Here is a 13,174-nt window from a genome sequence, read left to right on the forward strand (position 1 = left end):
CCCAACACAAATGAGATTTAGGGTATCAAACAGTAGAGGCAAAAAAGGATTTGACAGCACAAAGCACACTGGAAACCAGCTCGAGATCCTGCTTCAAGCTGGGAGCTTAGACCAAATCCTCCTCTACTTCACTTGCCTTGCTGACCACAGGACAAATAAGCCACAAGTAGGACAGGGCAGAATAACCAGACTGAGATGACAGCACAAGAAGCACTAAACAAAGACTGCAACACACCAGAGGAGTCATCATTGGAAGGTTTGCTCAGGACAAAGTGGGAACCAAAGGCTGAGCAGACAATACCAACAGGAAACACGACACTTCTGCAGGACTTTGCAAACAGTTGTAAAACTTCTCTGCTGGCACCCTGAACTAACAAACTCCACCTAGAGCAAGGCACAGGCTCAGTACTACACTCACACATCTTCTCATGAGGGTACAGAAGAAGGAGTTTGTTAACTTAAAGTATCAAGTTTATACTTTCTATCACTACTGAGCAAGTTAGAGAGCAGCATTAGTTCTGTAAGTATACACCAGCCATAATTCATCTTGAACTGGATAATAAGTTCCTGACTTCTTAGGAAAACTCTGTTCTCAAGCAACCTTGCAATAATCACAGTCAAAGAACAGCCTGCTGTTAAGGAACACGAAATAGCTTAAGTAAGATACTGCTTTCAGCAACAAAAAACAAACCTTAAAGGCCTAGAAAGTAATTTCTTGGTTTATATGCATATTTTAAAGTAACCAAGTGGACTGTTACAGTATTTACCCATTTACAAATTTCAGCTGAAAATGGAAAACTATTCACCCCTGATTCTGTCAGGGCTGAAGGGGAACAGCTACTTGGTTCCACACAAGAAGTGCATCAAAGGCAAAGTCCTACATTTCCCAGACTTGTTTATTCAGAGTAAACTGCTTTCCATATTTTAAGAAAAAACCCCGAGTCTTTCACTTCCACATGTGTGACCTCCTGCCTGCACACACCAAGGGGATTAGTTTAACTTCCAGAATGCACTCAGTTTCCTTTTTATAATAAACATTAAAACATGCAGACATTTGATGCTGTGATTTGCTTCAATAAACATAGATTTTAGAGTCTGACGTTTCTGCTCTCTGATTTTACATTGGTACTGAGATGTTGTGAATAAAGCCTACAGCTGGATACAAATCTGCACTGAGAAAGTCAAAAGTACTCCAAGGAATAGGATAGCTGCAAAAAACCAACTCAAGTATGTTTTCTTTCTTAACTTAAATGAAGCAAAACATTTGCTCTATCCAGCCATACACAAGCTTTCCAAAAAAAAACCACAGACCTTTCCTCAGATATAATCCTTTCCACTATTTTCCTATACTGCAGTTAATGTTCTGTTCAGACACAATTCTTCTGGTGTTTGATTAATCTCCTTGCAAGTTCTGAACTGACCCTGATCACACATTTGCAATATGCACATATAAGATCCACCATAAACCCAGCACAAGACATAAAGGTCACCAAGAAGCCGCTGTCAATATCAAAGAAAAAAAACCCAAAAAACCAAAATCTATTTCTTCAGACCAGCAGCCTTCCAGCTATGACTGCTGGAGCCAATGATTCTCAGAGAATCATGACCTTGAACACATTTAACTGGTAGTTCTCATTATGTGCTACAGTCATTCCTTTAAATGAAACCTAAAGAACATTTTCAAATAAGGCAGAACTCGAGTCACCTAAGCAGTTTCACCAATATATCTACAGCACATAGTGCAGGAAATCACCAAATCATTAAACCAAGCCTCAGCCTGGTATCAGCAAATCCATCTATGTGCAAACCAAGTCCCAGTTTAATTCCACAGCCAGGATGACTCTCCCTCCTCCTGCAGTCCAAGCACAGCAGCAAACAGCACTCAAGGACAAGCAGAGATCCCACGCTGCTTCTGCATTTGTCAACAGCACTGGAACCTGCACTGGCTTCTTCCTGAACTGCACAGCAAGAGATGAACAGGAGCTAGGTGAAAAGCCAGACAGGTAAGTTTAAGAAATGGAAAGAAGACACTTCAGAAACTTTATTTACCCTTTAAGAAGGTAGCAGTAGTGGGAACTCTGATCAGTCAGAAAAAGCCAGTACGAAAAACAAGAATTTAAAAATGCATGTCCCTTCAGATTAACACAAAAAGACTGTTTCAGATCTAAAGTTGCTTCAAGTATAAAGCAGTCCATCAAAGAGAAGAGTTTCCCAAAATCTACCACAAAATGTATGACTGTAAACACAAGTGGGAATTTCTGTAGAATCCCAGAATGGCTGGGTTGGAAGAGATGTTAAAGACCATTCAGTTCCAACCCCCTACTATGGGTAGGGACATCTTCCACCAGACCAGGCTCCTCCAAGACCCATCCTCTTACTCTACTTTCTCAAAAGGTTAAATTTAAGCAGCCACACAACCTGTTTATTCAAGGATGTCCAAGAATCCACATTAAACAATGCTCACATAACTCACAGTGGCTTATTTCAGCACTGAAGCCTCCAAATTAACCAATTCATTTATTTTAATGGTAGTCAATGGAAAATTTGCACAGAAAATGTTGGCAGCAATTTCAAAATTACTACTGTAACAACACTGAGGGACAGCCCTTAAGAGTTTTGTCTGGTTAAATTAAAAAAAAAATGCATTAGATATTGCAAAATCCAGTAAGTCTGCACAACAAAGTCTTCCTCAGCTGAGGATGCACCAGGCTGCACCTTCTTGCTAAGGAGTAGCAAACACCAAGAAAGCCCTTGGTTAATAAGAAATATTCCATTTACATGTACACAACTACCAACAACCCCATCCAAAACAAGCATCCAATGTCAGGTACAAATCTTCCACTGCTTTAGAACTCAGCCACTGACTGCAGCTCATGTCTCTTTTCTGTTTCTCCTTCAATTTACATCATTTTAATCAAGTGACTTTCCTGAGAGGTCACAGCTGCCCATCCCCACCGTGCAGTCCCAAAGGATTTGAGGGCACCAGGCCACTGACACCTGCCTTCAGTGACAGCCACCCCCTGCAGCCAGGGACGGCTCCTCTGCATTTAGCAGAAGTGACACTGCTGCAATAAAGGCTTCCGGGCACAATTCAAAGTTAGGGGACAAAGGGGCACCTCAAAACATTAGGGCACCAGAGGAGTCAAGCAAAAGCTACTGACAAAGGCAGTAACAAACACCCTGACACTATTCAGGTACTTGGTACTGCATTCAGCATCTCCTTAACTCCCTCCAGCCCTACGTTCCAAGAAATAATAATGAGCCATTACTTTGACAGGACTTCAAACAAAGCTGCTTGCTTTTTTTTTTCTTCAAAAAGAATTAGAATATGAATGTTTCTGCTTCACCAAGAAATCCAGAGCCTTTTGTGAGCAGATGATGCTACGAGCAGATGTACACAAGCAGATTCACTATAAAGCAGATGATCTCTTCTTTACCAGCCATCTTGACCTGTCTGGCTCGATTTACATAAACTGTTTCTATTCACTACAACGCTGATTATGTAAACCTCGGCAAAACCTTCACCAAACACCCGCTGCCACATCACTGCCGGCACAGATGTAGCAGAGAAGGTTATCAGAAATGTGTTTGCTGCACACATGAAATGCCTGGGGCTTTACTGGGGCTCACGCTGAGGTGCAGACTGAGCAATCCCAACTACTGAGACAATAAGGAACGTGCCCTGCTGGGAAAGCCACCTCCTGCCAAAAAAACGCCTTCCCCTCCATTTAAAGGTCAAGGTACAGCAACCCCACTTTAATACTGCTAAGACAGACTGAGAGCAAAAGATAAAGGGAAAGTTTTGTCATCTTAAAAACAGGAGCTCAGCAGTTTGCCAGGTATGCCAATTCCTTTGTTCATCATCCTTTTCACCACCTAATTTAAAAGTCTCACAGTTCAAGACACAAGTTATTCATCAACATCACAATCAAGGCTTTTTTAAAAAAAAAAAAAAAAAAAACACAACCCCCCCAGTGTCTCAAAACAGCTTTTTTTTTTTTTTTTTTTTTTTTAACCTAGCTGCGAGGCTGCTCTATCAATTTTAATCAGGCAGTTGTAACAGGAGCTGCAACAGTACGCTTCTGCTGGTCCCCAGGTCTCAGTTTCACTGCAGGGAGGAGAGCAGATTTACATTGTCTTATTTAAATGAAACTCCAGATTACAAGATTTTAATACAAAACAGGTATTAAGTGCTTTTTTTAGCATACTGAACAGCTTAAGCTGTTCCAAGAGTTCCTAGTCACAAATGTTGAGTCACCAAAGAGAGGGATGTTTGCATTATTTATGGCACTACAAACGTTTAAGACACCTCTGACAGGACACGCAGTAATGAACTCCTGAAGTGGCAAAGGGCTCTTAAAACAACAATCTTCCGTCTAAAAATTAAAAATACAGTTAGTGAAGTCATGAGATTTCCTGGATTGCTTCCATCACGTCTACCTAGCCCTACATCCCATTGTGTGAGCAGTGACAGGCAATGCCCCATTGTTTGAGTGCAGCCACAGGGACACTCAGCTCCCTTGCACAGACTTCTTGTCCCTGGCTGCACTGCAAGGACAACAGCATCTGTTTGCATTTCCAGTACATCCCACACCTTCAAGATGCAGCCTCAGTAGTTTTAGAGAACGGCTGAAACTCAAACAGGACCTAAACTCAGCCACATACGTTTTATTTCGATTTTATTGGCGTGTTTCAACACACACAGTGAAGATCAAGAGCCCAGCAGAACCGATAAGCCGAGATCAATGCGTCCCCATATTAAAGGCAAAGCGCACCAGACTCTGCCAGGTTAAGATCAGAGCCAAAACATTTCATACTTCTGCACTTTCAACTGCTGCTAAAAATAGTAAAGCAACAGAAAGGAAAATGCTTCCAGCTGTGCACAAAGAGCCTCTGCAGCACAACATCAATTTATGCACTCTAATTTAATTAAAGATTCTGCGTTATACTATGACTTTATTGTCAGAGACAGTGTTGCACAGCTGAGCTCACCCTCCATTGCCACGAATGAAACAGTAAGAACGTTTCTTTATTAAATTCAGTGTGATATGGGTATTCCTCACGAATCAAGGGACTTAAATTCAAGGATTTCAAGCGCCAGCTACGCCACGCTCATGACAGCAGCTGTGTTTTATTCCACGGTAACTGCGTCTTGACCCAGTCTCGTGACAGGAAACATTCAGCATCCCTTAAGGAAAAAAGGTGCACTACTGGATACCCAGCCTGGACTGCTCTTTTTCAAACAGTTCTTCTGCAAAGGTGAACAGTGCTCTTTAGGAAAGCACCAACACAAACCCCGAAGACACCAGGAGAGGGTTTTCTACGACCTTGCAGCAGATATGTACCAGATTCTGGGGGAGGCTGAGTAACGCAGCGACGCTGTGACCGTGCTGCTCCAAAACCTCTCCGTTGTGTTTAGCACTGAAAAATTACTCCATTACCCACACGTTACCACGTACCGAACTGCCAAAATTAAGCATCTCTTCTGAGGTTGGCGAGGGCTCTCAGCAAGCACGGCTTAGAGGCTTCTCCCTCATCTGCCTCCGCGGCGCTCAGCGGAGCGGCTGCGAGCTTTAACAGCAGGGCAACAGCGTAATGCCAAGCCGATTACTTTAAGATCCATATCAAGCCGAGAAAATAAACATTTCCACGGCGAATCTGAATATAAGCGCTTCAGCCTCCCGGTTCCAAAGTCATCCCCCGGCCATCGGCAAAGCAGGACGCCGCCTCCCGGAGCCAGCGGCCGAGGGACGGCGGCACCGGCGGAGGGACGCGGCTTGTGCGCCATAACCCCGCACCCCCAGGCCCTGCAAGAAGTTTCTTCCCCAAGCCCCGCCGTGACCTCGATGCCCGAGAGAGACCGGACCCCGCTCCGTCCGCTCCTCCGGAACCGAGCCGCGCGGGCCCCTCCGGCACCGGGACCACCCCACATCCATCCCCGCTCCATTCCACTTCCATCCCGGCACCCGGCCTTCGCTCCAACCCTCCCGGCTCCCCTCAGACACCGGGTCCCCGTTCCAACCCTCCCGGCTCCCCTCGGGCACCGGGTCCCCGTTCCAACCCTCCCCGCTCCCCCGGGGGCACCGGCACCCCGCAACGGCCGCGCCGCGCGCTCCGTCACGCACCGGGACATCCCCCCCCCCTTCCCTCCTCCCCCCCCCCCCCCCCCCCCGCCACCCCAACCCCCCACCCCGCGGAGACGCGGCCGCCGCTGCGCCGGAGGCTGGCAGGGGGCAGCCCCGCTGCTCCCGCCGCCCCGGGACCGCCGCGCTTCTCCCTCCCGCTCCCCGGAGCCCCTGCCCAGCACTCACCCCAGCACCACCAGCTCCCCATACTTGACGGGCTCCTTGTTCAGCGCGCACAGTTCCTCCTCGCTGGGGGAAAACATGGGGCCGCCGCTGTGGTAGCACCGGCCGCCCCCGTCCCAGGCGCCGCCGCTGCGGGAGCGCGTCCCGAGCGGACTCCGCTCCGCTCTGCGCCGCCGGCCACCGGCAACGGCCACTACACCGCGGGGGGCGCGGGGGGCGGGGCCACCGGGGGGACGGACCAACCCGCCGCTGCGGGGGGGCGGGAGGAGCGAACCGCCCGGCCGTGTTATGTAAACATAGAGTAAAGGGGACCCGGCCGCTCTTAAAGGGGCCGCGCGCCGGAGGCCGCGGCTCGGGGTCACCGAGGGGTCCCGAGCGGGGGTTCGGGGTCGCCTCAGCCCGGATTCCACATCACCCGTGGGGCTCTAGATCCCCTCCTGCCCCCGGCATCCACGGCCGCGTCGCCTCCTGTCTGGGCTGGGGGTTCTGAGGCAGCTCCCCGAGATCCCTGCAGAGCGCCCGGGGCTCCTCCTGCTCCTGAGGGAGCGGCGCAGCCGCTGCCCCTTCCGTGGGCTCCCACCGTCAGAGCCTGCCCTTGCCCTGCTCCCCTGTCCCACCTCCTGTCCCCCATCCCTGGAGGTGCCATGGAGCCCGATTCCAGCCTCTTCTGCCTCCTTCTGAGGGGACAGAAATGCCCTCACCCCCTTTGTTCTTTATTGCTCTTCCAGGTCCTTCCCAACCCAACCCTCGATGACTTCCATTTTTCTGCCTCAGTGTCTGCCCCACCATCGTTCTCTCCCCCTTTGTCCTCTGCACCTGACTGGAGCCCAAAACCAGCCAAGATTGGCTTGATGTTAATCCGTGCTGAGGACTGAAACTCTCATTAGCTGATATTTGAGGTTTCCAACCCATTATCAAAGACAAAAGCAATGGGAGCATCCACCTTTGCTGAAGAGCATCCTTGGGGCCGGCACAGTCACAGCTGCTCCTGCTGAAAGCTTTCCCTCTGCCAGAAATTGTATTTAGCTATTAATTTTACTGGTAATATTATTTTTCTGTCGTTCCGGTGAAGAGGTGAAATGGAAAAACACAACCAATCTTGAAGGGCTGCAAAATGGAGATCTTCCCAGGGGCTGTGTGAAGAAGACAAGATTTTATTGAAGACAGGGAGCTGAATTATTATAGATTTATCTTCTTTATTGCTCTAACAAAATAGAAAAGAAAGCCAGGCCATAAGTCACTGTCAAAGGAAACAAATAAATTCCCAAAAACAGAGTGGAAAACAAAGCTCCTGGCTGCATCCTCTTCAATTTCTGCATTTCTCCCCTGAAATCAAGACCTTCCCAGCAGCCTGGCTTTCACATGGCATTAACAAACTCCAATAATCTTCCAAAAAATGCTCCCAAGCAGCTCAGCTCAGATGGGCTTGCACAAGTCAGCAATGGGTCTGGTCTTGGAGCATCCTTTACTGCTCCCACCTGGGGATGGAGGGATGAGGAAGGACCTGGAGGTCTGAGTTTGCCCCTCTTTTCACTTCCTCATTTTCTAACCCTGGTGGTTTTTTTTTTTTTTTGGAAAACAGGGTGGAAGTTGGGCAGCTCTGCACCCTTTTCCCAAACCTGCAGGTTTTATTCCTAGCACGCAAACCAGTGCATTTGCTGTCATTAAACACAGAAGTGACTCCCACTCCATGACTACAGAAAATGCACTGGTTTGCACTGCTGAAAAAATTTTTAAATATAGAAAATGCTCTTCTTGGCATGCTGAAAAATGAATGTGCAGGGGAAAAAAAGATCCCAGAGGGATTTACAGGGGAATATTTACATCTGTGGTGGATGAGCTGTGCTGGGGTGAGGGGCACTCACCTGCCATGGACCTGTGGTGGGAAACTGTGGCATAAACCCTGAGCTTGGGCTGATCCATTATTTTTTTTTCCTTGGAAATTTGCTTCATCTGCCCATGTCCAATCTCTTCTTTCTGCTCAAGGGATGTTTTAGGCTGAGGGAAAATCAGCTCCAGCCCCACAAGGTGTTTTGAGGGCTCTTTTGTCTTTTCTTGCCAAATTTTAGGTTTTCTCATTTCAATTCCCAAGGATCAATAGCTGCCAGCACTGGAAACCTGATTAGAATTGTTTAATATTTAAAATTTCTATGTTTTGGCTAATGAAGCAGAGCTAGGAGGAGGCAACAGCTCTGCCACACATGACACAGCTCCCTGTGCCACACAGATCCCAACCCCAAATCCCAGCTCCTCTATTTGCACCAGCTAAAAAAAATTCCTTTTGCAACTGGTACGAGCAACACTTTGGCATTTCTCCCCAAAGCCATTGAAATAATTGAGAAATAAGCCCACAGCTGCACTCTGCTACTTTCCAGCTCAAAACATCCTCCCCTTTCGGATTTGGGATGTCTCAGGGTGGCTTTTCAGGGCAGTGAAGGGAGGCTTGGTTGTTTTCCAACAAAAAAACCCCTAAAAGTGGGAGTCACAGATAACTTGGAGCTCCTTGTAGGCTGCATCAACACTGAAAGAGGGATTTTGCTCCCAGGTTTAGCACGAGCAGCTGCTTGGCTGGGTGGAGGAATATCCAGCCAAGCCAGGCAAGCATTAAAAATCAATGTTTGGGGGGGAAAAAAATCCCAAACATGAAGAAATAGTACATGCCCATTTATTTTAAAAATGCAATAAAAAGTTATTTTAAATGCAGGAAGATTAATAAGTCTCTAATTCAGCAAAGTACTTCCAGATGTGCTGGACTCTGAGTGTACTTCAGCACTTTTATGAATCAGGGCTTAGGGAATGGGCTTCAAAAGCATTGAAAGAGGTTTTTAAAGTAAAAAAGGGGAGATTTAGATGGGATATTGGGATGAAATTCTTGACTGTGAGGGTGGTGAGGCCCTGGCACAGGTTGCACAGAGAAGCTGTGGCTGCCCCTGGATCCCTGGAGGTGTCCAAGGCCAGTTTGGACAGGGCTTGGAGCAGCCTGGGATAGGGGAAGGTGTCCCTGCTATGGTGGGGGTGGGGTGGGATGGGATTTAAGGTCCTTCCAACCCAAACCATCCTGAGATCCTCTAAACAGCCCCTGAATCACATCTGCAGCTTCCACTGCACGTGGAACTCATGGCACATGGGATCAGAGCATAAACAGGGATAAAGATTTCCATTCCCAGTCCTGGAAACCTCTCTATGAACCGGGACTGGGATCAGGTTTGTGTTCAGCCATCAGTGGGGATGGTTGGGGCTGGGAAATTTAAACTCTGGGATGGAAACAGCCTGGATTTGGTGCTCCAGAGAGGGGAATAAACCTCAGGAAAGGAGAAAAACTCTCAGCTCTAAGGTTAGGATCAAGCAGGTATCACCTGGCTGGGTGATACCTTTCAGGCTGGAAAGTCTCCAGCTGGCAGGTGAGTGAGGCTCTCGAGCACCCACCAAGTAGAACTAGCAGAAGAAAGAGCAGCAGGTGTCTTAAAAGTAGATTTGATAAATAAATTACAGGAAAAATAAGATGTGATTGCTCATATTGATGCAACGCCAAGATTAGCATGTTTGGGGGAGCCTCTCAGTCCACGTTTCAGGGGTTCAGTGCCTAACTTAGGTCAGGTTAAAACAGATTTCCTTTTCCTTACTCCATTTGAGAATCTCTTCTATTGTCTTAATTTTCCACCACGGCATGTAATGGTCTTGACTCATAGTACCACCTAAAATTTAGACAGGAGAATTGCATTAAAAAATAAGTGGAAGAGCTAAAAGGATAAAATACTTTCAAATACCCTGGCAGCAGCTCAAAGATGTGGTACAGGCTCCAGCTTAATATGTAACACTCCTTAATAAAGACCCTAAAGGAATTTTTAAAAGCAAAGAAGTTAAGTAGCAGAGTGGGGAAGGCTATTAGGAACAAAAAAGATAGCTGTCAAAAACGAGGGAAATGGAATATAGCACAAACACGGGCAAATCTAAAACCACAGCAAGGTAAGTGGAGATATTACAAAGCAGTTTACCAGAGGCATAAAAATGTTCATAAAAAAAGCAGAGACAGAAAGTCAACCAGGGACTCACTGGGGCCAGCAAGCAGTGAAAATGAGAAGTTTGGGGTGAAATAAAACACTCAAGTAAATGAGCTCCCCCTGTGTTTGGGCTTGAGACTCCCACAGAAAAACCCTCCTTTTCTGCAGTGGCTCTGATGAGCTTCTTAAATATAACTGTCACCAAGAAAATTTTGGAATAAAAAGGTAAATTGGCAGAGGAGCAAATTTCCAGAGTGAGACATCACCGGCCCAATAATTAGAAAGAGATTCAAGTACAATATGAAGAACTGTATAATTATATTCCATAAAACATTGTATAAATATATTATTATATATATTTGCATTCGCACAATTCTTTGAAGGATGAGAAATAACAAACTTGCTACTGAAGAAGCAAGTTTATAAACTTAAACTTTCAGAGTCAAAGTCTGACCTGCACTGCACCAATGAAAATCCAATGAAGTTCAGGTAAATATGGATACCTGGGGTGCACTGAGAAGATCTGATACACCAGGGAAAGGGCAATAGGATGTTTTTGCAGAAAGAAGTCAAAGTCTGTAACGTATTCACACCCCTTAAAGCAGTCAGTGAATATGTTGGAGGAGGTGATTGCATGTGTATCACATACCTGGGGTTCAGCAAAGCTTTGGCACCACAAGAGCTGTCAAAGAGATAAAAGTTGTGTGAGATAAAGAAAGAGCTGCATGGATTAGCAGCTGAGACAAGAGAAACCAAAGGCTGGAAATCAGTTTTTATTTTCACAGTGGGGAGAGGTTATTGCTGGGATTTTGTGGTATTGTGGGGCTCTGGCCAGGCTGCTGACTCCTAATGGGAAAGTTTGCTGACAAGCCAAAAAATTTTAAGCTGACTGCAAGGAGTTCTAGAAGGACCCAGCAAGAAAATGTCCAAGTAAAGTAGATACAAGATGACCTTAGCCATATCTGTCTAATGGCTGGCTCTAATTGAGCTATTGTCATTCCAGAAAGGCATCCCCAGGTGTGACAGGCACCACAGGTCCTTCTCTTGAAAGAGAATTATCTAAGTGTGAAACACAAAACGTGCCCAGATGGTTCTGTACGTCTTTTCCAGCAACGTGGGTTATTCCAGAGGGGTGCTCTGAGTCCCTTTTCCTGTGCCCCACAGCCAACCCCTTCCCTGGAACACCAGCACTGTGCACTCAGCACTTTGCAGCTCAGTTCCTGAAAGACTTGTGTTAGCTAAGGGGCAGTGAAAATAAACACCTTTTGTGTGTGTCTGCCAAAATCAGAACACTGGCACCCCAAATCTCGGTGTTGCCTTTGTTGCACTTTTCCCAGGAGGATTCAGGTCCAGCCACAGCTCCAGCTCCCGCTGAGGACCTTGCAGCCCACAGCCAAGTCCCCTCTCAGATCACCACATCCCTCTATCCTATCCCAGCTGCTGGTTTGGGAATCGACTTTTGCTCTTCAAGATTTCACCTCTTTTTCTTTTTTAATTTTGCCTTCATTGCAAAGTTAACACAAATACAATGGTGGGCTGCAAAAGATGAACAGAGTTTCCCTGTAATTTACTTGTACCTAATTTAGGGGAAATTCTTCTATTCTGACCTTTATCCCAGCAGACAAAGCTGGTGAGTATGGATCCCTGGGCTGGGACCACATCATCCTCCTGCAGGAGCCATCCCTGGCAGTGATGGTCCCCATCCCCCAGGGGAGCAGCTTCCAGAGCAGATGGCTGGGTCCCCATGCACAAAGAGAAATTCAGCCATCCCATAAATCAACCAGATTTCCCCCAGTCAGACATAATGAGAACACCCAAATCATTGCAGGATATGGGGTAGGAGAGGAGCTCTGCCTTCCAAGCACTGGAGCTCTGGCACAACACAGATCTGTGGTCTCAGCCTGGCTCTGGTGTGAAAGGCTCCCTTGGTGAGGGTTTGTCATCCAATTGCACTGATCCCTGAAAACCCTCTCTAGCTGCTGTTATCACCCTACCAATTTTTATCAGCCAAGAAATCCCCTTTTCAGGGGATGCTCAAGGAGTTTCAGGATGATGGGAGCCATCAGTACCAGCACTATGAATCTCAGACCCAAAACTTCCCCAGTCTGCAGATGCCAAAATATTTCACCCACCAGCAAAGCATGAACACCCACAAAGACACTTTAAAATCAAATATCACTTCCACATATTTCTGCTACAGAGAATGAAATGCATTTTAGAAATTATTGCATATTAGAAACGAGAGACATTCCCCTGGCTCCCATTCAGCCAGCAGATAATCAGCAGGTTACAGAAACCTCCTCCACACCTCCAGTGAGATCCAGCCCGGGTGTTCCCCAGCAGGATTCAGCTCCACAGCCAAAAGCACTGAGCCCATGGGAGCCCATCCCCTTGTCTCCCCAAATTCCTCATCACTGCCTTTGGCAATCTTTGCAGCACTGATTTTGGAAAAGGAAAACACTCTGAGACTTGATGGGACAGAAAGGGCTGTGGGATCTTGGTGGGACCTCGTGTTCTTTGAGGAAGGTTTTATCGTGGGGCTGGTGGAGCACTGAACAGGTTGACCAAAGAGGTGGTGGGTGACCAGCACTGAAAACATTCAAGGCAGAGGTTGGACAGGGCTCTGAGCAACCTGCTCTAGTTGAAGGTGACAAGATGACCTTAAAGGGTCCCTCCCAGCCCAAACTACTCTGTGAATCCATTCTGTAGTTAACAACAACTTGGGAGTTCTGTCTTCATGGGCAGCAAGACCTGGCAATTCATCATTTCCTCCTCTACATCTTGTTAGGGTAAAGAGATGCCAGGTCATACCTGAATATGTAACAAAAGCAGCATTTGGCCTCCAAAGTGTATACACCAGTAAAG

General features: G+C 46.8%; 1 protein-coding gene across 2 annotated transcripts in view; it reads right to left on the reverse strand.

The window, feature by feature from the left end:
* The window catches only part of PELI2 (pellino E3 ubiquitin protein ligase family member 2), a 66,301-nt gene extending 59,783 nt beyond the window's left edge, over positions 1–6,518 (reverse strand). The window contains exon 1 of one of the 2 annotated variants that reach the window (XM_041413289.1): positions 6,312–6,518. In XM_041413289.1, the coding sequence (XP_041269223.1) occupies positions 6,312–6,388 (77 nt within the window). In that variant the 5' untranslated portion in view covers positions 6,389–6,518. The remainder of the gene's footprint in view (positions 1–6,311) is intronic. The other variant, XM_041413297.1, reaches the window with a different exon arrangement.
* Between the last annotated feature and the right edge of the window lie 6,656 nt (positions 6,519–13,174).

The sequence above is a fragment of the Onychostruthus taczanowskii genome, unplaced genomic scaffold, assembly GCF_017590055.1.
Source record: "Onychostruthus taczanowskii isolate IOZ18803 unplaced genomic scaffold, ASM1759005v1 scaffold103, whole genome shotgun sequence".
Taxonomy (NCBI): domain Eukaryota; kingdom Metazoa; phylum Chordata; class Aves; order Passeriformes; family Passeridae; genus Onychostruthus; species Onychostruthus taczanowskii.